Source organism: Cuculus canorus, chromosome Z (genome assembly GCF_017976375.1).
Source record: "Cuculus canorus isolate bCucCan1 chromosome Z, bCucCan1.pri, whole genome shotgun sequence".
Taxonomy (NCBI): domain Eukaryota; kingdom Metazoa; phylum Chordata; class Aves; order Cuculiformes; family Cuculidae; genus Cuculus; species Cuculus canorus.
Genome location: NC_071441.1, coordinates 57158563 through 57186080, shown reverse-complemented (window position 1 = coordinate 57186080; position 27518 = coordinate 57158563). Strand labels below are relative to the sequence as shown.

General features: G+C 36.9%; 1 protein-coding gene across 5 annotated transcripts in view; it reads right to left on the bottom strand.

The window, feature by feature from the left end:
• KIAA0825 (KIAA0825 ortholog) overlaps positions 1–27518 on the bottom strand; it is a 279595-nt gene that overhangs the window by 138494 nt on the left and 113583 nt on the right. For 4 of the 5 annotated variants that reach the window (XM_054054846.1, XM_054054849.1, XM_054054847.1 and 1 more), the window contains 5 exons: positions 22428–22538; positions 15957–16096; positions 6144–6332; positions 4404–4637; positions 1935–2343 (listed from right to left, as the gene is read on the bottom strand). In XM_054054846.1, coding sequence (XP_053910821.1) covers positions 1935–2343; positions 4404–4637; positions 6144–6332; positions 15957–16096; positions 22428–22538 — 1083 coding nt within the window. The remainder of the gene's footprint in view (positions 1–1934; positions 2344–4403; positions 4638–6143; positions 6333–15956; positions 16097–22427; positions 22539–27518) is intronic. The other variant, XM_054054850.1, reaches the window with a different exon arrangement.

Genomic DNA, 27518 nt, shown 5'->3' with positions numbered 1-27518 from the left:
CTTCACTTATAAAAATCCAGTGGGCTACAAAGATGTTTCCACCACTGTGGAAGGGAATCCCAATTAAATTTTTGGATTTTACTGTTTTTATTATTTTTATTTTCTTCTACATACTGTATCCAGTAAAATTCTATAAACATTTATAAATATTTATCTATCTATATAAAAATGTATGTGCATACATTTACCCACAAAATATTTTAATTATGAGAAGTTTTATGAAGAGTATAGTTTTACACCAACTTAGATTTTTAAATATCACCATTCCTATTTCAAACAAACCACATAAACATCACAACACCACCTTTCCTCTTGAAAGGTCTGCTTTTTGTTTAGTGCTTAGTTTAATTGATATTTGAATTTCAGCTTTAATATATTAGTTTTATAATTTGCATTTATAATAATACTTTATCTCTACATTGCATAGCTCAGCTATTTATTAACTAGATTATGTTTTTCCTAGAAATCACTCTTGATATTTGACTATAAAATGGAAAATAACATTTATGTTAGACTTTATTGCAGAAATCGCACTGAAGTCAGGGCGCTTAGTTTCATAACTGCATCACATAACTACTCACTTGGAGAGCAGACAACACATTCTTCAGTTTCATAAGCTTTACATTAGAAGCATTAGTCACAAACTAGCTCTCACTTTTTTTGAGACTGTACATACACAGAAAACATCTTCCCACATTCACTTCCCAAAGTCTGATACCTGATAGATAATGGGGCATTTTCGCTATATGTTAGAAAATGAAACATAGCAGTGTATTAATTTAAAATTCTCAGCTTCAGAAGAAGTGTAAATGCTAAAGTTTGAGTTTTTAGATGTTACCTACAGCATTGTCTTACCCTATATTTATATTATTTAATACCCATTCTCTCATTAGAAATTGTATTATGGACCCATTCTTTTAAGTATCAATTTACACATCATTATGGGTTTTTTATTCTATGACTCTTTCAGCCACTGGCATCTGGCTTCAATCTTTTAATCACTGGATTAGAGCTAGTAAATTAGTATTAAATGGAAATGTAAAGATTAGAAAGGTCAATGTCAATGAGCATTCGTGTGACACTATTACTGCTTAGCGCTACTCATGTTAACTCACAGGAAACTCTCTGTTTAAGCACTGCATCAAAGCCTCTTCACTGATACCATTGATTCCGACCTACAATCACTGTATCCTTTGTTTATATGGACAATTACTGTCAGGACAGCAATGACTGCAACCTTCAAGAATATTTTCAGTAGTCAAAAATTTAATTCATTAAGTCATATATCTCCAATAAGTCTAATATTGGAAAGCTGATGGGTAGTATTTTTGTGGAACAGTACACAACTTCAATGTTACAACAGACTGGACTAGAAACATGTTGATATGTACGCAACTCCTTCAAAAATCACTGTAAGTATTTAAAACACTTGGACCTGAATGTTAAATCCACAGGGAAGGTTGATATTTGCTCAGAAAGGCACAGCAGGTACTCTTCTTGTCCTGTTTTGATATATCCTACTTGCCCTTAGGGTCTATTATGTTTTAAAATGATGCATGCTTACTTTTTAGTCACAAATGAACACCAAAAGGTTTTCACAGCCTGTATTAATTTAATCACTATTGTGAAATTGATTTATAAATATATCGTGGTGCCTTGTATTCAGTGTACCTGTGTTCATTTTGAAAGATACACCAAGTTAATTGTCCACAAATATGAACTCTCTAAGTCTTATGAAGACACTGTTCTGATGAAACAGCCATAGCTTACTGTTTCAACAGTGGAATTAAGTTGCAAAAGCATGCTATAAAGATATCAATGTAATCCATTTCATGTAAGATCATTGTTCATCTATTTTTTAAATTGAACAATGGCCACTAATACAGTACAATAAAGAACAAACAACGGCATTTGGAAAAGAACTATGTTCTTACCAGTCTGTGCTCAATTTTCTTGCCTTCAGCAACTGGTTTTCAATCCAGTTTGGTCTTTGCTGTTCAATACTTTGTATCACCTTCTGGGTCACTTGCTTAGGACCACTTTTCTGTTTTCCCAGAATACTTTCTAAGCATACACGAACTAAACTGAGTTTTTCTTTGCTCCATCTGTCAAGTGTTGCACCTGTTAAAAGTTCTGCAGTATTTCCATCCTCAAATATCCGACATATAATTACAATCAAGTTCCAGACAAGCAGACCAGCTTTCTTCAATTCAGCAAAGTTTCTTGACATTTTTCTCTCAGCCAGAAAAAAGAAGTACTTAATTGGGGGAGGCAAACATGCAATCACTGTAGGTAACTTGCTGATTACAATAGATACTGCCTGAGCTGCAAGCCTTGTGAAGCCTTAAAAAAAGAAAGAAAAGAAGATATGATTAACATTACCATTCTAGTTCTATCACAGCATGCTTCTAAATGTTGTATGATAATTTCTAACTTTCTTTTGTACTGAAAATGTGTAAAAAGCTTAAGTACTCAACACTGTACCTTGACTTCTATTGTGCTTCCTCCACATAAATTGCACAGAATCTAAACAATAACATGAATTAAAAACAGAGAACCTAGAAAATTTAGAATTCAGACTATGACTCAACAATTAGTCCTGCTGTGCACAGGTATTACAGAATAAATGAAAAAGACAACACTTATGTATTCCGAATGGTAAAAAAGTTGTCTTCAAAATTGTAGTCTAATATTCTTTCAACTTCATGATTAGAGTATTGCACCAGGTGTATCAGGATATTACATTCATAATCTTTAGGTTTCTATCAATCCCTTTTTATCTTCTAATCAATAAAATTTTGGTTTTGCAGCTGTCATATAAGCACAGGACAAGCATTTTAAAAATTCCAGATATTAAAAGTAACTGTAAAAGTAACTACAGAGAATAGATGTTGCTCAAAAAACCCTAGATATACCTAAGATGAAATAAATTAACAAGAGGTGATCCACAATATGGCCTCAAGTCAAAATTAAAGAACAAAACAGAACCCAAACAAACCAAGAAAATCCTTGACTCATTGCACTTGTTTTCTCAACTTATTTTTTTCTTAGAAAAGAGTGTAGATTTCCCCTAGGTGTCACACAGCCAATTTAATTTGTCACTATGTCTGAGCCTTACCTTTCAGCTAGCATATCAGCTCAGCCTATAATAGCCATACAAATTCTAGATTAAAGTTAGATTGCACAGTGAGAACAGTGCTGCATAAATGTGCCTCAAGATGCTGAAGAGAAGATACGTGGAAAGAACGAATGGATTGATGTCCTAGCTTGCCCACAATCTACCTATTCAAAGTCAGAATGTACTACCATGACACTACTGGTAATGTACTACTATGACACTAGTATAAATTCATGGTGAAAGTTAGCTTTTTGAAATAATGGAGCTGTGAGGCATAGTAGGCTATGAAAGCAGACATCATCTAATCACCTTCCCATTGCATGGAGGAACTAAGTTATCTTTAAGGTCCCTTTCAACCCAAACTATTCTATGATTCTATAAAACATCTCCTATTATGTATATTATCTTTTTTTTCCTCAGTAACTGGTTCAAAACCAAGCAGTAGCACATTCCACAACAGTTTCAGTGCTATTCAAGCATAAACTGCTGTTTTGTAATTTGGGATGAATAAGTTGTTATCACCAGAGTCAATGTTGAGTATCTAAATTTAAAGAGTCCTGACTGAAAAGATGACAACTAAGAGAAGAATTGTTTACAGCCATTAAGGCAATAGCAGAGACATTATGCTTTACTCTGCTTTGAATTCCACCTTACTACTGCCAGGCGTTAAAAACATTTTCAGTACTATTATTATCAGTACTACAGGGACACCTCCTACTGAATCAGGGGCTCAAATCCCCATCTAACCTGGCTTGAACACCTCCAGGGACATGGCAGCCGCTACTTCTCTGGGCAACCTGGCCCGGGACCTCCCCACCCTCACAGGAGAATATTTCTTCCTAAGATCTCATCTCCATCTCCCCTCTTTCAGTTTAAAACAACAACCTCTCATCCCACCCCTGCACTCCCTGATCAAGAGCCCTTCCCCAGCTTTCCTGGAGCCCCTTTCAGTACTGGAAGCTGCTCTAAAGTCTCCCCAGAGCATTCTCTTCTTCTCCAGGCTGAACAAACCCAACTCTCTCAGTCTGTCCTCGTATGGACAGGCGGGTATGTAATTTTTATTTTAAAGAACTTGTTTGTGTATGCAGGGGCGTAAGCCTCCAGAAAGGATAATTGAATTTTAATGCTAAGTATTTAAAAAAAATCACAGGATGTTTGAAAATTGTTTTGTTCACTGTCAAACTGCAGCACTCACAAACTCTAACTTTTCTATTTTGATATATACTCATTAAAGGGGTAACAAGCTTTCATGACAAATTTACAAAACAGTATAAATTTCACTCACATTTCCCAGATTCCTTTCTCTTCATTTCTCGAGGTGTGTAATTCCATTCCTTTGGAACCGTTTTCAGCAAACTTTCGGGAACTATTTGCTTGTGCTGGTATGTTCCGTAGTTTTCCGTTGCCTCCCATGAATGCATCAAAGAAATTATCTGCTTCACTACACCTTTGACTGAATTAATCAAAGTCAACTTCAAGCACTTGATAACTTCTGGCTCCGACTCTCCACAACTGGAAACTTCAGAAGAAAGAATTATTAAATATTCAGTAAGTGTAGTCATTTCTGTAAATCTGTTTTGGAAAGGAGTGTTTCGGAATTCTTATGAAAGGAAAAGTAAAATTCTTCTGATTTATAATAACCTAGACATATTAGTCTGTTGCAAATTAAAGAAAGAGTATAAAGCAAAGCAATGTACTGTCCTAATACAGTGCTGACAAAACATAACATTTAATTCATGTCCTTCATCTTCATTTGTCCATCAATATATTTCTAAAAATCAAATTTAAGCTGACTGATGTTTTCCTTTTTAAATGGAGTACATTTAATTACTTGCAAGGCATAAATGAGGCAAATGGATATACCTAGTTTTTTCTGCTTCCTTCCCTTGACAGTATTAATGAAATTGTGTTTATTACATACCCAAACCATGAAGCTAAAGAATAGCAACAGAAAAAAAGGTATTGTGGTGACTAAATTGCATACAAATAACAGTGATTGACATAGTATGTTATCAGAGACTGCACGTTGAAAATAGAACCTCCTAAATACAGTTATTGACATTACAGCAAGTATCAATCTTCACTGCATTCTCAATACCACAGAGAACTGCAGTCTCTCCATTGTGATGGCGCAGCAGTTGTCGGTGCTGCAGAATGTATCAGAGATGTCTTTTGACATGGTAGGTCCTCTGCTCATACTTTTGCTTGTCTGTACTTTTTGCTGATTGAAGATTTATCTTTTCACGGCTTTTCTGGAAGCCTCCATGCAACATTTCTCTATCTTTCTGCCTTTTACATTTTAGATTTCTACTTTTGCAATCACATTTTCCTCTGATGAATGTCTGAGCACTATTACCAACACTGTTTTCTATTTTGTGATAGTTGTAATTCTATCTCCCATTCTCTTCCTTTCTTCTCTTTTGAGCTTTCCTGCATTTTAGCGGTCACTTGCAACATAACCTTTCTGAACTTCACTTCTCCTGTCTGGTTGAACACTGCTTTTCCTTGGGGGCAGCGTTTGTCACTAAAATTGTGAGGGTGGCTTTCCCTCTCCATGGAAAATTATGAGCCTTTCTGCTTGTCAACAGCAGAGTCTACATGCCCATCAGATTCAATAGAGTCCTTCCTTTTCTTTTTCAGTTCTCCTTTAGTCATTTCCTACTTCTGAATCGTGGCAAATGTCCGGAGCAATTAAAAACACAGAGGCAAAGAACTTGTATTAGTAGAGAGCTAAAGAAACTATCTGCTGCCAGCTTGCTGGTGAGACAGACACCTAAGCAAATAAGAATCCTGGTTGACCACAGGTTGACTGCTTGGTAGCCTCTGATTTCTTTTTTTTTCCATGACTCAAAATTTTCACCACTCCTACAGCGACCTGATTGCTCAAAACAGTTCAATTAAACTATAATTTTGAAGTCAGCTACCATAATATCATCTGATCTATTAAAGTAAAAAAATACGCATTGCATGTCTGAAAACTGACAAGGTTTAATATCAGATTTTAAATACTTAATAAACTAAGTACCTGTCATATTACATAAGGAATTCCACAACTGCTTTTTTTCCATATAGGTCTCAAAAGCAATGCCAAGAGATTTGGGTGATAAAGTGCAGCAAGAAAATATTGTGAAGATTGTTTCAATCAGAGTAGGCTGTTTGTTATTCGTCTCTTCTAGGAGGGAACTTTGTTCATCAGGATTCAATACTTCATTTCCTCCAAAATAAACAAAAAACATGGTTACAATAACTTCCCAGTAATTTGAGTTCACAGTAATAGAGAGTATTAATCAAAACAAACTGCAAACTGTATCTGAATAATATTTCAAACAATAATAATACTTACAGAGACTGAAATCTGATCTTCCTCTGCATAATGACATTTTGCTGTCTTCTTGGATGATATGTAGACATTAAAAAAAAGACTCAAGCATGTTTACAAACTATGGAATTTGCTTAGTTAGTACAAAATTCACTCAGTTATAACTGGAATTTGATTGTTTACTAAACATTATTCAGAAGTAAATTGTACTACTTCTGTGGAATCACAGGCAAAGATTATTCCTACTAACTCCTCTAATTGATAAATTAGTCATGTGAAATAAAAGAACTCTATTTAGTTTTGTTAAAGAAAATAAAGTAGCAGCTGCATAGTCCCCAAAATGAGCTGGCTTTTCAGTATAAGATGAAATTGAGAAGAAATCAATCTCTCAAAATAAAATCTCAGCCCTGTTAAGATACAGTCACCTATGTTTTCAAAGGTAGCTATCAATTCAATAGATCTGAGTGGCAACAGCTTACCTAGCTTGTATTTCTAAATCATTTTCATAATCATTACAAAACATTCTGCCAGCTGAAGGACAATGAACCAATGCAAGCCAATGGCTTTGATTTGTGCTAATCTTAAAAGACCTCAGCTTCCCATCTATTTCTGGAATACGCTTTTGATGCTAACAATCATAACAAATGAGCAGACCTAGAACAAATTAAACACTTGTAAATCAAATTTCTACTTTGCAAAACTGGAAGTTGATGTAAAAGTGATAAAATTACACTTGAAAATGTTTTATACCAGTGTGGCTGCCCATATCTTTAGTAACCTATGCAGGAGAAAGATGTGAGAGCCTAAATTTCTGGGCTGAATCTTTCTAATGGTTCAACTTACCTTCAAAATATACCACACTCAAAAATTACTGCTTCTGACCCAGATCTGAATGACTTCAGAATGTTGTAAAATTAAAAGAAATCTCACTTTACTCTCCTTTGAATTTGTACAATCTAATTCACACGCTCCCATAAACAATTCAGTCTGTGTAGTGTGCAAACTTAATTGAAAGGTTCCCAGAGGACGCAAAAAAGCTAAAAAATAAGACAGAGGATTTCATATCCAACAGGTTGTGTTGTTTTCTTCCCCAAGGCAAGAGACAGATCAGCAATATGAATTTTATTCTAGTCAGCTATTTTTCCTATGGGTTGAATGAGCTGGCATATTTTACTGAGATACTTTCCAATGCCAGATGCTTGTGACTGAAGAATCAAATAGATTCTCCTAATTGTCTCAAACCAACGATATGTTGTCCAATATGGATATGACAAAGAAAGAACCAAGAAAGCAGTTCAAAAAGGAAATATCAAAAGTATTCCAATTGTGAGATGAAAATTTGAATTAAACTTTGATTTCATTACTATAAATATTTTTTTTCTAAATTAATTTAAACAAATACTAGGAAGGAAGGTTTTCTGAGATTTTATATACAGTGTAAATGTCTTCACAGAACATGACGGGAAATTGCTTTGTTTAAAGGGGCTTGTGACTTGAAATTAGCCTAGATTTGCTTTACGATCATGCCACATGGAAAGTTCAAGTCACAACCTGTTAACAACTTTCCTAATCAATGTAGTACTACTAATAAATTTAGATAGATGTTAGAAGTATAAAAGAATTGTGTACAGGATTATACATCTATCTTCCTATAACTAATCATAGAATTATAGAATGGTTTGGATTTAAAGGGATCTTAAAGAAGGGAGATTTAAGCAAAGATCCTCAGGAATCCATTGCAAAACCCTTCTGAAGGTGAACAGAACAAGAAATGTACTCTTCCACTGGTATTTTCTTCTTTTACGCTGAAGTAAATGCTAGCTTTATTATAACAATATCCAACCCTTCATCGCTCAAGTTGAAATGCAGTATTCTTGAGTTTTCTGACTGATAAACTGGTGTGCATAATGTCAGCTGGTTGAAAGGTTTAGCTACGTGATAGGTATGGCTGGTTAAATATTATGAACTAGGAGTCTACAGATTTCTCTTGACTTGGAATTTCTCCTTAACATTTATTATCTCATCTGTCATAACATTAAATATTCATCTTAGTTTGAACTCCAAAGCAGCTTGTGAACAATCACATTAGAACAGTATTTATATGATAGGTGTCATACCTATTGTCCACTGATGCTTCCCTCTATGTTTTTCCCCTTTTTTCCAGTCACTGCCTTTGTACATCAAAAGCTATTCTGTGAAAGTAAAGCTCCTATGTGTATCTCAAAGGAAATGCTTCCTTCTTCATTGTAGCAGGACTAATACCCAAAACATGGCTATATACTGATCTTAATTAATTGTTCAAGAAAATCTGTTATCTCCATATAGCACAATGTTGCATAAGCACAGAGGATGCAAAAATAAATCATAGAATCACAGAATCATTGAGGTTGCAAAAGACCTCATCCACCAGCCCAACACCACCAAGCCTACTAAAGCATGTCCTGAAGTGCCATGCTTTATGAACCCCTCCAGGGATGGGGACTCCACCACTGCCTTGGGCAGCCTCTGGCAGTGCTTCACCACTCTGTCAGTAAAGATATTTTTCCTGATACCCGATCGAATTCTTCCTTGGTGCAACTTGAGGCCATTTTCTCTTATTCTGTCCCTTGGAAGAAGAGGCCAGCATCCATAAATAAAAACACAACCACAAATAAAAATACTATTAATGCTATTAATAAATCCCTTTATAAGAAAATCACATATGTAGTGAGTAACAGCTATGCCTTAACCAGTCACAATGAATCATTCTTCCTATGGTAAAATAATGCACTTAACCTCTTGGTATAGTATAAGGTATTTTACATACACGTTCAAAGAAGTAGACCTACAGAAGTAATTTATCCATATTTCTTCTTATTGATATAAATACCTCCAAGTAACTTGATGACATTATCCCACTCATTCAGCTCTCATCTGCTACTGGTATAGCCATGAAATGAACCTTGATGAATTTAGACAATCTTAAGTTATTAACGTTAGACTTCTTCCCTAGTAGATGTTTACAAGTCAGACAGGCTATAAAACATTATGCTGCCTTCTTTTGTCCAAAAAACATAGTCAAAATTCAAATTTCAACACGCTGTTTTACTTAAAAAGAAAAAATGAAGACGGAGCAAGTTATTTCTGATACAGTTCTTTTATTTCCCAGGAGCATAAAACTTCTGCTTTCTTTACAGTTCAAATCACAGCAGCTGATGAGAATAAAAGAATGCATAAAGGATATATTTTATTTGTTTATAGAAACAAATCATTCAGCAGACACTCTGCACCTCTTGCTGCCTTGCACTACATTCTCAGTGATTTTTCCATCACTGGCATTTTTCCTGTTCTTGCTCTGTATCCGTTCCGGTAGATCATTTTACTTGTCTCTCAAAGTTGCTCCTATCCAATGTTATAGCACTCCAGTCAGACTTGACAGTTAGAATCTATTGTAACTTTGAATATGACTTCCATTTTGGCAGAAAGTCTATTGTTTTGGTTTTTAATTCCAAAAAGAAATTTTAGATCACATTCCTTCTATCCTGAATGAAATGCAGATCTTAAACCTACCCATTTTAATCTACTAAAATCCAAATAATAGTATCCCCTGTATTAGGGGCTACTTGTAAATCCAATGAATCCTAAATTTCTGACAACTAAAAAGTTTAACACAAGACAAAAAGACTTTGAAAAACTTTATATCTTCTGCCCAAAAATTATTGGCATACCAGCCAACTACTTCTGTGCCAATGTATTTATACTTCACCAGTCCCACAGTATTTTACTGTTATTCAACTCCTTTGGAATTTTTCCTCCCTAAACATTTAATTTTCAAATATCTGAGAAGAAGCTTGCATTAATGAATCTCTGGGATAACATCTTCTGTGAAATCTATCTTAAGTGGATCAAATGGAAAAAAAATCATTACTGTCAGAATTCCTCCACCACTGATTTTTTGTGATGGTTTGCTCAAATCACGTCATTCTGGTAGACAAAATCTGATGAGTCAATACTGACTTTAGTCCTGCAACCATGCTATCTCCTTTGAATTTTCTGATGTATTGGGATGCATACTGAACAAACAACCCTCTTAAAATGTGTTCAGTCTAGAGATCTAACGTAGCAAGAACCAGAGAATCACAGAATGGTTTGGGTTGGAAGGGATCTTAAAGCTAATTCAGTTCCAACCCCTGCCATGGGCAGGGACACCTCCTACTGGATCAGACCTGCCAAGGCCCCATCCAACCTGGTCTTGAACGCCCCCAGGGATGGGGCAGCCACCACTCCTCTGGGCAAACTGGGCCAGGGCCTCACCACTCTCACAGTGAAGAGTTTCTTCCTAATGTCTCATCTCAATCTCCCATCTTTCAGCTTAAAACCAGTACCTCTGGTAATGGTTTCCTGTAAGAAGTTGCTACCAGAAATGAGTAGGTCTTTGGAAAGCTATGCAAATGACCATATATATATAAGATAGTAATGGAGACTATCACAAATATATCACAGAGACTATCTTCAAGCGTTTTCAAGAGAAGGTATGTGATTCTCAGTAGGGTTCTTTTGCAGTCCAAATGGGAATTCCTATTCAATATTTCAGAAACTCCATAAAGTTTACTGTTTTCCTTACCTTATCAATGGAAACTCATCAAAAGGAATAAGATATCTGAATAAGGTCCCTTTTCTGTTGACTCTGCAGCTAGATGTACATCACATGAGTAAACACATCTACCACTTTATTGCACTGGGTATGTGGGTACAGTATCCAATAAATTTAATGGTCACATGGATATTTTGAGTAAATGCCACTTAGAAAATTATTTTCTAACCATTTGATGTCAGGCTGCTACAATACATAAAATCATAGAATGGTTTTGGTTGGAAAAGACCTTTAAGATCATTGAGTCCAACCAGTCCAGCTAAGTTTGCCACTAGACCATGTCCCCAAGTACGACATATAGAGTTTTCTATTAGGATGAAGCTAAAAAAGCTTTCAGGTCTTCTGGAGTCTCTACTCACAATCCTCACCCCAGATGATGCACAAATATCTGGAGCACAGAGCTATCTCTGCACAAACATATAAATTCATCTAAGAAACCTTCCAGTGGACAGTGTTGCAAACTAACTGCCAGGTTTTGCCAAAAACCTTCAAAACCATATTATCCCTAAATTGTGTGTGGTTGAATCATCAGACTAGCACTGTTGCAAGTTTTTACAGTTGACTGGTGGGCTGTGTCTCAGGATTATACAGATTCAGCCAATTCCAAGATTTTAATGGAGATGCACATATTCATTTGTAATAACTCACCATTGTCACTAAAAGTTCAGTCTGATTCCTAATTGAGGCCAACTGGTAAAGTTATGATCTTCCACTTTTCTTTTTGGGTAACTTTCAAAAGAAATCAGTGCTATTTACCTTTAAATGCCTAAAATATATTTAATTTAATTTAATTTAATTTAAATTTAATTAGAGCTTGAAATTTACCTTAAAATGCCACATTATATTTTGTGACAGATAAAGAGCTGCTTCACAAGGGTCAAAGAACTGGAGGGGGAGGGTTATCCTTTTCATTCTACAAATATATTTTCAAGTAATTTCTTTTGCCAGAAATTGATCTATAAAAGCACAGTCTTAGAAAACCCTTCAAATACATTAGTGTCTATGGAGCTGGTGGATACTGCACCACAGAGTTTTATCTTCTCAGTGGAAACCTCTCCTTCCCAATCCAGTTTATGTATGCATGTTCAGTTCGTAGAATCATAGAGTCATAGAACTCTAAATACCTTTAAGATCATTGGGTCCAACTGTACCTTTCTACCACTGAATGACATCCCTGAGCACCTCATCTATCTGTCTTTTAAACACCTCTGGGGAGGTGGGTGGGGAAGGGGAGAGCACACTCCATTACCACCCTGGGCAGCCTCTGCCAGTGCCTGAGAACCCTTTTGGTGATGATATTTTTCCTGATGTCTAGTCAGAACCTGCCTTGGCACAAATTGAGGCCATTTCTTCTCATTCTATCACTTGCAATTTGGAAGAAGAGACCAACACTCACCTCGCTACAACCTCATTTCAGGGAGCTGTAGACAGTGATAATGTCTCCCCTCAGCCTGCTTTTCTCCAGCCTAAACAACCCAAGATCCTTCAGCTGCTCCTTGTAACGCTTGTTCTCCAGACCCTTCCCCAGCTCCGTTCCTATCTCTGGACACTCTCCAGTACCTCAATGTCCTTCCTGTAGTGAGGGTCCCAAAACTGAACACAGGATTCATGGCTATCTCTTTTTGAAGCAGCTCACATTTGGGTCTAAATCCAACCTAAGTTTCCATCCTTAAACTTACCACAGAATATTTTCATATGTTACTATTAGTTCCTACTTCAAAGTGGGGCCAGGATATAATCTAGGTTTAACTGTACAGGCTACACAATACTCTCTCCCATTAGTGTATCAAATTTGCTTTGTGCAAGCCAAAAACATTAGGAGAAACTGCCAATGGCCTTCTCCTGCTGTGAGAGCAGTTTTCTTCCTGTTTATCTTCACATGCCAGTATTCATTTTAACATTGTGTGTAGAAAATGAAATTAAATCTCTGTTACAAGAAGTTTCCTATATTCATTGTAATTAATCAGATTCTTCTAAAAAGGAAGACATTGCTCTTTCTATTGTATGTCATTAACTTGGTCCTACCAGGTCTTCTTCTTAAACAAATGTATGAGGCCCAAGAGATGGCTGAAGGCCTTGGGCGTGCCTTGCTGCCGATTTCCTTTTCCTTATCTGCTATTGGTAAATGGCAAAGTCTTTGTTGGCTGATGAGGTTCCTTTTGGTATTAACCCTGTGCTGGGCCAGTGTAATCCAATAAAGCTATTGCTTTTTGCTTTATTATGCATAGAATAATTCCTAGTTTCTGGAAATAAAGACTCTCAAATGAGAAGTCACAGACTGTTCTGCTGGTGTGCTGTGAATTTACTGCAAAAGTCTAGGAGAAATTCTCAGAGTTCATTTTCACCCTTCCCATTTTCATATCAGCAAATTCTGGATTCAATAACTCATATTATGCCAGCACCACTTTCTTCATTCCTCTATTATTTGTTGCTTTGTCAAAATAATCCATTTCCGTTTCATATCCACAAGCAATAAAGAAATTCTAGTTAAAAAAATCAGCCAAGAAAATTGCAAATCAGTTTGTTTTGTCAGAAAATTAACACAATACCTTCTGTATTTCCCTCCGCAAAGGCACAGCAAAGGCCGTACACCCTTCACTCACTCAAAAACATCTCTTAGAATTATATGAATTTGGGACCTACAGAAAACAACTCTGGGACTATATTATTCTTTAGACTTGTAGTTTAAGTTATATAGGTCCAGTATGCAAATCTAATTTTCCAGTTGTTTTTTCAAAGGTGAATTTTACCCAATGTCCATACTCAGTGGAGACAAATAAGTGGTTCAGTTTTGGGGACCCTGATTTATTGCCTTTAGTATTTTTGATGTGGTAACTTTATATTTGAGAAGCATTTTACTTTTAAAGTACATTTCATATATCACAACACACAAAAACTGACAAAAGTCCAAATCTTTTCATCTTCTTGTCCATATAGCTGATAGTTACATACATGGAATTTCAATAGTTTCAACAAATATGATAACATTCTTAAAATATTTAGCAATACTAAATCACACATACATGTATTCCCCAAAATACTATCTCTACTGGGACGATTTTGCCAATCTCAACAGCATTCCCTACTATGATGGGTAATATGCATTATCTCTGACCCTCACTGTGGTACAATTACATGAGAACAATGAGGCTGCAAATTAATTGAACGCGTTTGTGTGATGCCTACTGTAAATATCCCAAAGTAACACTGCAACTAAAAAAAATGCTCCAATTACCTGAAAACATCTCCTTATAGAGATTTTTTTGCCTTCTGGCCTGGTTTTTAAAGGGTGAAAAAGGGAAATCTGACTGTAAAATAAAATGTGAGAAGGCTTTTCCTGTTGTAAAAACTCATACAATCTAGTTGACTATCAGGGAGTTTTGTTATCCCTTGGGCAAATCACTCAAAACTTATGGTATACTTAGCTTTTTATCTGTTTTCATGCCTTAGATTGCACATTGCAAAATTTTACTGTTGATGAGTACATAATTCTATAAGCCTTTTATCCTACTGAACAGAAGATTCCCAGACTGTCATTGCTACTGCTAAGGTACAGCCTATTAGTGCAACTTCCGTGGTACTAATACATAACAGCTCGCATAACAAAAACATCGTAGCTTATACAGCATCAGAAAGCGGCTGTACAGGAGAAGAAATAAAGAATACAATCATTTAATCATTAGATAATTAACCCTATTGAAATTAATTTAGAAGATATGGATCACCACAGGTTTCAACTTTATCTAAACTGAAAGCTTATTCATCCCCATACTGTAATTACATTAATAAAGTCTGCGTAAACAGCACATTTTCTAATTCAAAGCAACATATATTTCCCAAAGCTCAAGAGGTTGGTCAGTCAATAGATTAGTACATTCTGTCACTTAATACCTCTGGTAATTTAAGAAGCTAGTAAAATTCAATACTGGATAACACAAGAGTAAGAATATGATCCTAATCAAACATTTGTCAGTCTTTGTAAAAGATGACAAGTATTTGAATAGGCAAGTGGATGCGCTGCAGCTCTCAATAAGATGCAGGACAGAAGTGGAAGCAATGTTGTACCCCTGAAAAATGTTAGACCGCTTTAAAATGGCAGGACTAAATTATGTTTTATCTAATGTTATGTGGACCTAGTAGGTTTTGTTTTTGATAAGTAGGGAGAATTGTTTTGCTAAATAAGGATAGAAACTGAGACTTCCATTCACTATTACTGCAAGATTATGTCAAACAGGTGAATACAGCATGAGCTTTTTAAAACTTTGATCCACAAAAAGAAACGTGATAAAGTTTGTTGCTTTAAACACGCTATTATCAGAATGCAAAGAAAAACCTTGTAGAACCATTCTTTTATTTGTTGTAGTTTCATAATGGAATTAGTGAGAGAATTAACCTGAGGAAGCATGTAAATGTACTTCTAGAATGCCTACAGTAAGAAACATATAATAACTTAAACAAAATTGCTAAGAAGATTTTCACTGTTGAAAAATAATTTTGAAAGTGATCTTTCAGACATGTAATCCATGCTTTTAAATATCTGTGTAAAGCAGCTGTGGTATCAAAGCTCTGTTAAGTTCAAATTAATTTTGACTCCTTTGCATTTATGACAGCAGCCTTTGCATTTATATCATTTATGATATCAGCCTATTTTATCAAATTGTAGCCTGCTTTGAAAATATGAATCCTCTGATTGACTGCAAAACAGGCTCAGTGTAAAAGTGAAGATTTTTTTCTTGTTTTTTATCCCTTCAAGAAGCGCCCCACTGACAAGCCAATCACTACCGATACTCGCCAAAATGGCTAATAGACTTCCTTCAGTATTCAAGTAGTTTAAAAATGAATTTGTGTTTCTTTCTGATGTAAGGACTAGCAGTATAAATACTTACCGGAGCCCCTCAGTAAAATTTTCACTAAGAGACAATCTTGATGTAGCAATGTTTCCAAAAGCAAGTTCAAATTACAGTACGGCTGAGATAAAAGCAGTTTCAGCTGACCTCGGGCTGTCATTTCTCTGGCTGATGCAGTCCTTTCAAATTGTAAGACAAACACAGAATAAAGAAGTTAATACATCTATGAAATTAATGTCCTTAAGGTGCAGATCTAATGCTAACTCCCTTAAATGTCAATTCCTCCCAGATTACTCTGACAATGTTTTCATGCTTGCTTACTTTAAGGCAGCTCAGGGAAGGAATTACATTTAATCTCAATGAGCTAAAAGCAAATCAACATTTGGTAGTCTGCCAAAGTTATAACTGATACAAAACAATCTCACTTATCTCTTTCATGGAACCATGTTTGCCTTGTTCTATCAGGCAAAAAGCATATTTTTTTTTTTGTGCTTGAATAAATTTAAGGCTATTATTCTTTAGTTTACTATTACATTAATTCTTTAGTAAGAGATCTGAAGTGTCCTTCATGAAGTAAATGGAGCTTTTAATTAAAAAGAAAATGGAGGCAAAATGCTCAAATGGGCTGCAAGATTCCATGTTAGGTTGACCAATTCTTACATGTCCTGAAAAATCCACTTGAAATATTAGGCTGGTTGAATAACTGCCTTGCCAGCTCGGAGATCTGAAAAACTGTAGTACAAATTCATTCACATTTAAGGAGATTATGGTTTGCTTTCAACATGTTGCAAAAGTCTGGGTTTCCAAACAAAAATATTGCAGGGCTTCTGCTTGACTCAGCTAGTGATTCAACATCAACCGTTAACCCATGTTGAAGTAATTAAATTTAAAGAGAAAAAAAATCTTGCCCTGCAAGATGTTTAACACCTACTGTGTTTACTATTTTCTTTTTGAAAATGTTTCAAAAAGAAGTTTACCAAAATTCGGTTGTGGGCAATATTTTTTTTCCTTGAAAGTTTAATATCTTATTATTTTGAAGGTTTTAAAATCAAATTTCAACTGGTGTTCAGCCATTGTATTTATTCAATTATCTACAAGTTTACACAATAGTTGCTAAAACAGAAAGTTTATGCACCACATATGTAAACTTCATGCACATAAATTTTACACACACAACCACATATGCTCTGATGCATTAACTATGCAGGCACAAAGATTTTCCGCCAGCAAAGACACATCACCTTCGGTATCAGTTAAAGTTTTCTTCATCAGGACTTACATTTTCCTGTCAGAATAGAGAAGGATTTCTATGCCTCTGCACATACACCTTATTGTACCAGTTACACACAACTGTTGGAACAGAACTACAGCAGGTTTATGCACCTGTTCTAACAGAGAATAACCTCTCTCTAATCATCGTAGTATCACTGAATGGTTTGGTTGGAAGATACCTTAGAGCCCATGCAGTTCCACACCTTGCCATGGACAGTTCCCTTTGATCAGTTGCTCAAAGCCCCACCTAACCTGGCCTTGTAAACCTCCAGGGATGGGGCAGCCACCACTTCTCTGGACAACCTGGGCCAGTGCCTTGCCACCCTCACAGGAAAATATTTCTCCCTTAGATCTCATCTCAATCTCCTCTCTTTCAGATGAAAACCATTCCCCGTCATCCTATCCCTGCACTCCTTGTTCAAGAGTCTCCACCTAGCTTTCCTGGAGGCCCTTTCAGTACTGGAAGCTACTCTAAGGTCTCCCCAGAGCCTTCCCTTCTCCAGGATGAATAACCCCAACTCTCTCAGCCTGTCCTTGTATGGGAGGTGCTCCAGCCCTTGGATCATCTTTGTCACCTTCTCTGAACTTGTTCCAACAGATCTATGTCCTTCCTGTGCTGAGGACTCCACAGTTGAAGGCAGGGTGCCAGGTGCGGTCTCATGAGAGCAGAGTAGAGGGGCTGAATCTCTTTCCTCACCCTGATGGTCACGCTTCCTTGGATACAGCCCAGGATACAGCTGGCTTTCTGGGTCACAAGTGCACATTCTTGGTTTATATTGAGCTTCTTATTCACCAGCACTTCCATCTTTCTCTTCAAGGCTACTCACAAACCATCCCCTGCCCAGCCTATGTTTGCTCTTGGGATTCCCCTGACCCAGGTGCAGGCCTTGTTGGTCTTCATGAGGTTTGCAGAGGCTCACCTCTCAAGCTGGTCCCGGTGTCTGTGGGTGGCATTCCTTTCCTCTGACTATCTCACTCAGCCAAGTGTGCCACCACCCAACTCTGCTTGTATGCACGCATGAAGGAAACTGAAGCTAGCTGCACAAAGGTTTGCTGCTCAATCAAGGTTGCTATATAAACAAAATAAAACCTACAATGCTTGGAAATGAAAATGCACACTCCTCTAGTTTCATCCCTCACATATATCTCTGGTTCTATTACCAGAAAAACAGTATACCCCATACCTTGCAGGGCAGCCTTGAAGGAACCTAAGGAAACTAAGCTTCTGTAGCCCCATTTCCCAGCAGGACCTTTACATCACACTACTATGTCAAAACTTCACAGTTAATACTCTAATGGTAATTCTAATAAAGGAGGATTTTACACACTTCAGCCTTCAGGATTTTAACAGTAAAGCAAATACCTATGTCTCGATAGTGCCACGAAAACTTACCTCAGCTTTTGCGATGTGCATGTGCTACTTTATATATAATTATTAATAATGTAGCATTGGCTTGACTATTATATTTTTACATATAAGCACATAGTAGATTCTAATAATTTAGATCTTGCTAGAACTTGCAACCAAATTAACTTTCCCATGTTTTAAACACACATTTCATTCAAACTTTCAACATCAGGACTTTGCATACTTAACAGTATTAATTTCTCTATGTTCAAGATTCATTATATAAAAAAAACTCTTAGCGCATCTTAAGAACTAATTAGTAGTTAGTAATTAAAGTTTAAATTAACACAATTACAATATCCACACTAGAATTAGTGCTGTGGCTGAGAGCTAACTCAATACCTTACCAATTACATTAAAATATGTGGGGCAGTTTTATTTTGTTTCTCACTTGAATGCCACATTATCCTATCTAATAAGGTCGCTTATGGTCTTCAAACTAGAAGAAAAGGGACAGGTTTGGTCAATTACATCTATGAAGGATAAGATTTTAAATTAATTTAGAAATAAATGCCATTTTCAGAATATTTGAGTTGCAATAAAACTTATCTGTCATTGACCAGATGGGAAGTTAGCATGTTGTAATATACACCAGTTCTTGGCTCTTTAAGCCTCTTGCAAATTGAAATGTACAATGGTGTGACTCACTTGGAGGAAAAATAAAATATAGCAGACATTCCCTACAGTCATGAAGCTAGCACCAATAAATGCACTGAGAAGTTTTGTAACGTGCATATGGAGAGACATATGTTCTCCCATCCTTGTAGCTCAGCACCAGTGAAAATAAGACTAGCCTCATAAAAAGTGACAAAAGGTGAAGTACATATAAATATCATGCATATAAATGTTCAGTTTTGTACAGTAAAAGAGGAAAAAATAGAACCCTGATGTGCAAATGATATGATTAAAAGCCCCAAGTGAAGCATAGAATGAATCACAATTACACTAAAGTAACTAATATAAATTTTCAGTAATTTTTTAATTTGATAACCTTCTATGTTATTTTGGTTAGTATCCAAGATAGAAAAAAAAGAATCTCGAATGATAAGTTCAATGTTTTATAAGGCAAATAAATATCAATGATATACCATGTTAATAACATTGACAAAGATGTTGAAGTCAAATAGATGAAAGAAAACAGACTGTAGCTGGTTTTAGGCAAAAAACCCAACATAATAAAAATGATTAAACAGTGAAATTATAAATAAAGTCATTTCAGGAAATAGCATAAACTTCTCTTGGAATACTAAATTTAGGAAGAGTGGAAACTCAATAGATACATTCACAGTAGGTTAAAGTCTTCAGTTAAAAATTACGTGACCACAGCTGTGCAATGGTCTATGCTTTCAATTTTGTTATGGATAGTGAATATATATTTCCATTAGATGTAAAAACTAAAAACAAAGTACAATCCAGGAAGAATTAGGATGCTTTGGAAAACAGCCTTCTGCAATACTTAAACATCACATGTCTTCTTAATACTTTCAATGCAATATTTCAAAACAGAAAAGCTTCCATGATGTCAATTTACAGTGTAAATTTGAGAACAAATCAGAATACCTCAGACTATTACCCCCAGCTTAGTTCATTATAAACAGGGTCTTACACATTTTTTTCTGAGTAGCTGAAATGTGTGTTGTTAAAAGAAGACATTAAGTATTTTACCAGCACTTGTTCATTATGACCAAGAGAGTGGGTATGGCTTTATATGTATGGATATAAACTCACAGGTATAAGAACTATATCTTCTCAGAAGTTTGCTTTCTTTTGGATTCCTCATTTTCCCACTTGGTGGTCAAAAAAATCATAGAATCATGGACTGATTTGGGTTGGAAGGCACCTCAAAGCCCATCCAGTTCCAACACCCCTACTGTGGGCAGGGACACCTCCCATTGAATCAGGGGCTGAAAGCCCCGTCCAACCTGGCCTTGAACACCTCCAGGGATGGGGCATCCACCATGTGCTGGGTAGCATCAGCCAGTGCCTCACCACCCCCACAGGAAAGCATTTCTTCCTAAAATCTCATCTCAATCTCCTGTCTTTCAGCTCAAAACTGTTCCCCTCATCCTATCCCTTGCACTCCCGGATAAAGAGCCCCAATGTATGTTTTCTCTTCTTTTCATCCAGAGAATACATGTAAGTGCTCTCAAATAGGTTTCTGCTATTGATATAAGAGAAATCTGTCCCAAATAGCATCTGTAAAATCCTAATTCCAACCCAGTTTTTCCCAGGAATAGAGCAGATCTCCTTTTAAGTGATCAAGAGACCATTAGCCTGGAGAAGAGGAGGCTGAGGGGAGACCTTATTACTCTCTACAATTACCTGAAAGGAGGTTGTGGAGAGGAGGGAGCTGGCCTCTTCTCCCAAGTGACAGGGGACAGGACAAGGGAGAATGGCCTGAAGCTCTGCCGGGGGAGGTTCAGTCTGGATACCAGAAAAAAAATTCTTCACGGAAGGAGTCATCGGGCACTGGAACAGGCTGCCCAGGGAGGTGGTCGAGTCGCCTTCCCTGGAGGTGTTTAAGGAATGGGTGGATGAAGTGCTTAGGGACATGGTATAAGGGAGTGTTAGGAATGGTTGGACTCGATGATCCAGTGTCTTCTTTACAACCTGGTGATTCTATGATTCCCCCCCATACCCATCTTCTCCTCTCCTTTCTCTGCACCCATAGATAACTCATGGAGCCTCTGACAAATTTCTTTGAAGGTCAATCAAGAGAGAAAAACAGATGATCTTTCAAGCTTTAGGAAAACTTGGATTAGTATTTCAAGCAGGGAAAAGAACAAATTCTGAATTCAACAGTTATCCACTCTGGCGTTTTGTTTAACCAACTGCAATTTTGACTTAGTCCCACAATCTGTTGTTTCTGGTTCAGTTGGATACCAGGCACCAGGGAAGGAGACAAAGCACTGCTGACATGTATTTAGGGATGAAGGCTATGGAGACACATCAGCATGTTTTGGGAAGTAGGCAGTCAGATTATAGGGAAGATACTGTGTTACAATATACTGTGTGTACAGTTTAAGAGGTAATAAATCCACAGTCTTCAATAGGTCACAAAAGCTCACCACTAGTATCATAACATATTGCTCCAAAATATAAAACTTCTTCAGAAAATACAACAAGGACTCATAAAAGCAGCTTTCATGAAAGCGTAGAGCGAAAATCTCTCAGGAAATAACTTCTGAAGAGGAGGAGGTGAAAGGGTTAGGAGAGGATCTGCACTGGAGTGGGAGTACTTCAGGTTCGAAATTAGAAAGGGAATGACAGCACAGCTGGTAGCAAATGTCTCATATGTAACTCGTCATTATATGCAGTGGCACAGAAAAAGAAATTAAACTTTTGCCTCTAATCATGCAGTAATCTCCCCCAAAAAATCAACTACGATAAAGCAGCATATTTTTCAATGAGTTATTTATGTATCAAATCTTTTTTTAAAACAGCAGTCATAAACAGAGAAGCATGCATTCTTTATCTCCCCTTTAATTACGCCCCTTCCAACACAGCAACTGTGCTGAACTGCATCATGGTGAAGAGCTACATACTCTTTAATTAAAGCAAGAAAACTTTACAGATAATTCAAATATCAAACATAATGAATATACGCAGTGCATTGCTTTCAGCATGACCTTTCTTACAGAGCCTTAAAGTTTAAAGATTAGGGAAAGCTGCAATGAATTTGAAAAAAAAAAAAGTTTATATGTTTTTCTTTAATCAGAATACTAATTAGATATTTATTTACATGTAATCTTCTCAAAATGCTGTAACAGTATTTGATTAGCAATGACAATCTGGGAGTTATTTTACAACAATCAGCTTTTGATACTCACTTCAGCAAGGAAGAACAGGACAATGGGATGCAAAATAACCAGTGTGATGGATGATAAATGACTTCTGAAAAATCTTGAGGAAGATGTTCATCAGAATTCCTCAGAAATGTCCTAAAAAAACCCAAATACCTCTGAATTGCTAAATACATATAAGTAGAAGACAGAAACTCCTTTAAGATAAATAATACTATGTATGCATACACATAATTTCAAATTTATTTATCTTATCTATATCTCTTTAAATAAGATATTCCATATCTTATTTATTTCCACTGTTTGATGCTTGGTATCTAGCACTCTTAGTACCATTAAGGCAATTTTCTTCATACTTTTACTCCATGTTTTAAAATTATGTGGATGTAAACACTTAAAACTGGAGACAGAATGGAAAGCCATTGGAATACAGCCATTAGAACTCCTCACCTAAAAGGTAAAATCTCATTCTTATAGGGAATAGTATTTGTAAAGACAAATGTCATTCAATTATTTAAAATGGTATTAAATTTAATTATTTAAATATTATTTAATTATTTAAAATTACTTTTTAACTCTTTTTTTACAGATGTATATATAGGTTATTTAGAAGTGTGGCTATACATCTAGAAGGTCACTGCCTGCCTATGAGACACCAGGTGAAAGAAGAGAGAGAACTACATTTGTTCAACAAGACAGATAGGTGTACAGCTCCTGAACTCCAAGAGACAGGGCAATTTATTTGGAAATTGACTTTACTAATCAAACAAAATTAGTAGGAAGAATTTACTACACACTTAAAAGAGATCTTAAGTAAGCAATATCTAAGCAGAAGGACCAGTACACAGTGAATTTGTGTTCTATGTGAATTCACAAAACCCTGAAGATTAAAAATAAAGCTGAGACTTTAATATAGATAAAGGGAGAACTTGAACTAGAAAATAATTATTTAAAAGACAGTAATGTCAATATTGTGAGAAAATGAAAGGAAAAAAATCTTATTGTCTTTCATCCTCTAAAATATTTTGCATAACATAGAAAAGCATAGAGCCAACTTCCTACCAGAAGGCATGAAGAATACATTTTGAGTAGTAATCTAATAAAAAAAGGACTGTATCTTGTCTACTGACATTGTATGAACTGTTCAAGAGACTCCTGGAGTTGAGCAGTCTGGTTTCTTAGCTGTCTCCTAAGGACAAGCACAAGGCAGACTTTTGGACTCTGAGGTTTATGACAAACTTTCTACACAAATTTTTAAACTGAGATGGATATAATGTGATGGATTTAAAAATTGTTTACATACTAGAATAACTTCAAATACATTAAAAATACATTAAAAAATATATTAAAAAAAATCAAGTGTCTAATGATAACACAATAATTCTGGTGCCAGGATTTCTCAGTGTCCACTGCTGGGTATGTAATACTTACCAGGAAAACCCAACTCTGTGCCAGACAGTGTAATTCAACTACTTTTCTGACAGAAGTATAATAATAGCTGGTAGGAAATTTGTTTTGACTACAAGTCATGTTAAAGCAGCTGCCTATAGTCTCAAAGCAGTGGATAGCATCTGTGGAAGTATTTAATACCACAGCAAGATTCCAAGTTACAGTAGTTTCATTCTTCAGTGCAGTATGACAAGGTGAGAATTGATCTTGTAAGTCTCAGAGCAGGTGTGAAAAAATGAGATGCCAACAACATGCATCTCAGTGGTATTTCCTTGTAGATGTCAAAGGATTTCATAGAATCACAGAATGGTTTCACTTGGAAAAGACCTTTAAGATCACTGGGTTCAACCATTGATCCAGTGCTGCTAAGGCTGCCATCAAACCATGCCCCCAAGTACATCTCCTTGTCTTTTACATACTTCCAGGGATGGTGATTCAACCACCTCTCTGGGCAGCCTCTTCCACTGTTTGATGACCTTTGCAGTAAAGGAATTCCTCCCAATATCCAACTAAATCTCCCTTGGCACATCTTGAGGCCATTTCCTGTTGTTGGGTCACTAGGTACCAGGGAGAAGAGACCAACACCCATATCGCTACAACTACCTTTCAGGCAGTCATACAGAGTGATGAGGTCTCTCCTTGTTCTCATTTTCTCCAGACTAAACAACTACAGCTCCCTCAGCTGACCCTCACAAGGCTTGTGCTCCAGTCCCTTCACCAGATTTGTTCCCCTTCTCCAGATATGTTCCAGCATCTCAATGTCCTTCTTGTAGTGAGGGGCCCAAAACTCCAGACAGAATTTGAGAAGTGGCCTCACTAGCACTGAGTACAGGGGAAAGATCACTTCCCTGCTCCTGCTGGTCACACCATTCCTGATGCAGGCCAGGATGCCATTGGCCTTCTTGGCCACCTGGGCACATTGCTGGCTCATGTTCAGCCAATTATTAATCAACACCCCCAGGCCCTTCTTCAGGCAGCTTCTGCCAGTCTTTTAGCTTTGTATAAGGCATAAATATGACTGAAAAGCTACTTCATTAATTATACCTCTTATATATATTATTTATACATATGAAATATGTAACATTTTCAGTACTTAAAATTGAATGATAGATATTTTTACCCTATTGACAGCAATTTTACCAATAGAATCTCCAATTTTTTCTCTCAGCATTCAAGTCATTCACCTGATTTCTTGTTGAGAAAGTGAGATATAATAATTCATGGTACGTAATCATCGAAAGTTGCATCCACCTTGCTCTTTACGATCTTTAACAGCAAGATTCCCATTTCTTATTCAGTAGAAAAGACTAAAGAAGATAGCGAAAAAGCACAAGGATAGTCTGCTCCAACTTAAGCAACCCTTAGCCTTCGGACAGGAGACAGACTTTACTCTGAAGTTATAAATGGGTTTGTTGTAGTCCACATTGCCAGCCTGCTTCTCCAGGATAATTTAATTCTGTAAAACAAAATGAATCAAGAACTCTTTTGTGTTCTCCTATGAAATCCACAAGTAGCATTGAAACTGGTAGATCTTGCTATTTGAACTGAGTAACTGACAACAACTTTGTCAGTGAGTAGTATAGAAATTCCGAGGTATGAAAATCCTCTTTTTTCAGAGGTTTGGATCAACAACAGTAAAAGACCAACACCTGTTAACCCTGTGTAATGCTCAAAGTTTGGAGAAGAATAGCTGGAAAGCTGCCTGGTGGAAAGGGACCTGGAGGTGCTGGTTGATAGTGACTGAATGTGAGCCAGCAGTGGCCCAGGTGGTCAAGAAGGCCAACAGCATCCTTGCTTGGATCAGTTATGGGGTGGCCAGCAGGGCCAGGGAAGGGATTTTCCCCCTATATTTGGCACTGGTGAGGCTGCACCTTGAATCCTGGATTCAGTTTTGGGTCCCTCAAGACAAGAAAACCATTGAGGGGCTGAAGCATGTCCACAGAAGGGCAATGAAGCTGGTGAAGGGTTGAGAGAACAAGCCTTATGAAAAGAGGCTGAGGGAACAGTGATTGTTTAGTCTGGAGAAAAGAAGAATGAGGGGGTACCTCATCACTCTCTACAACTACCTAAAAGGAGGTTGTAGCAAGGTGAGTGTTGGTCTCTTCTCCCACATGACAAAAGATACGACTAGAGGAAACAGCTTCAAGTTGCACCAGGGAAGGTTCAGATTGGATATTAGGAAATATACCAAAAGAGGGGTGAAGCGCTGGCAGAGGCTGCCCAGGGAAGTAGTGGAGTCTCCTGCCCTGAAGGTGTTCATAAAACATGTAGACATAGCACTTCAGGGAATGGTTTAGTAGGCCTGATGCTGCTGCATTGTTGGCTGGACTTCAAGGTCTTAGAGATCTTCTCCAACTTCGAAGATCCTATGATTCTATGATCTAATGGCAGTGGACAACTACCCAAAGAGAATTATAAAAACATTGACCACTTTTTATCAGTGGGGGCTGCAGTGATACAGCAAGGTATACCCTTGAGGGTTCACGCTAGATATTAGATGATACTTTGCACAATGGCAGTGCAGCTGTGGAACACGTTTCCTGTAGAGGTCCAAAAATCTCAGTTCCTGACAGTTTTCATGGGTCAGCTAACATAGTCTTACCTTCATAGATTCATAGAATCACTGAACGGTTTGTATTGGAAGATACCTTAAAGCCCAACTAGTTCCTATGACCTGCCACGGGCAGGGATGCCTCCCACTGGACCAGAGTGCTCAAAGCCCCATCCAGCTTGGCCTCAAACAGCTCCATGGATGGAGCAGCCATGACTTCCCTGGGCAACCTGGGCCAGGGCCTCATCATCCTCACAGCAAAACATTTCTTCCTAAACTCCCATCTCAATCTCCCCTCTTTCTAATTAAAACCGTTCACCCTCATCCTATCCCTGCAGTCCCTGCAATCCCTGATAAAGACTCATTACCCAGCTTCCCTGGAGCCCTTTTCAGTACTGGAAGATGCTCTAAGGTCTTCCTGGAGCTTTCGTCTCTCTAGGCTGGACAACTGTAACTCTTTCAGCCTGTCCTCGTATGGGAGGTGCTCCAGTCCTTGGATTATCTTCTTGGCCCTCCTCTGTTGTGTCTGACTACTCTTGGTGACTGTTCTGCTTTGACCAGGTCGTTGGACTAGGTGAGCTCCAGCAGGCTTTTCCAACCAACATTTCTATTATCCTAAAGTTACTTCAGAAAGGCCAGAGTAGTGTGGAGGAAAGCAAAGCACATCATAAAAATGTGTATTAAAATCTATTGACCCAAGATTCAAAGGTGAATTTAGGACCTGTCATACAGAAAAGAAACTCTGTTTTATTAGAATGCACAATGTTATGACCACAACCTTAAGTAGGAGAAAGCATGTGCCAGAATCACTTTATTTGAAGTTAAGGATATTATTAATTTTTCAACACCCCTACTATTTTGCTGCATTTCAAGAACATAATAAAGAATCTTGAATAATTTTAATTCCCTAGAAGCAATAGTTAATACAGTATCTCTAGTAAGTTGGAAATGAGCCACTCCTATAATTAGACAACTCTTGGAAAACAATGTTCTGTCATCGCCTCTTTTATGATTACACAAAACTTTTCCAAGCAGTCTCAAGATTAATTTAAACCTAGCCCCTGCAGGGAAATCTTCTGGTACCAAAAGAGAGTATGATAGATTTAAAAGAAAAAAAA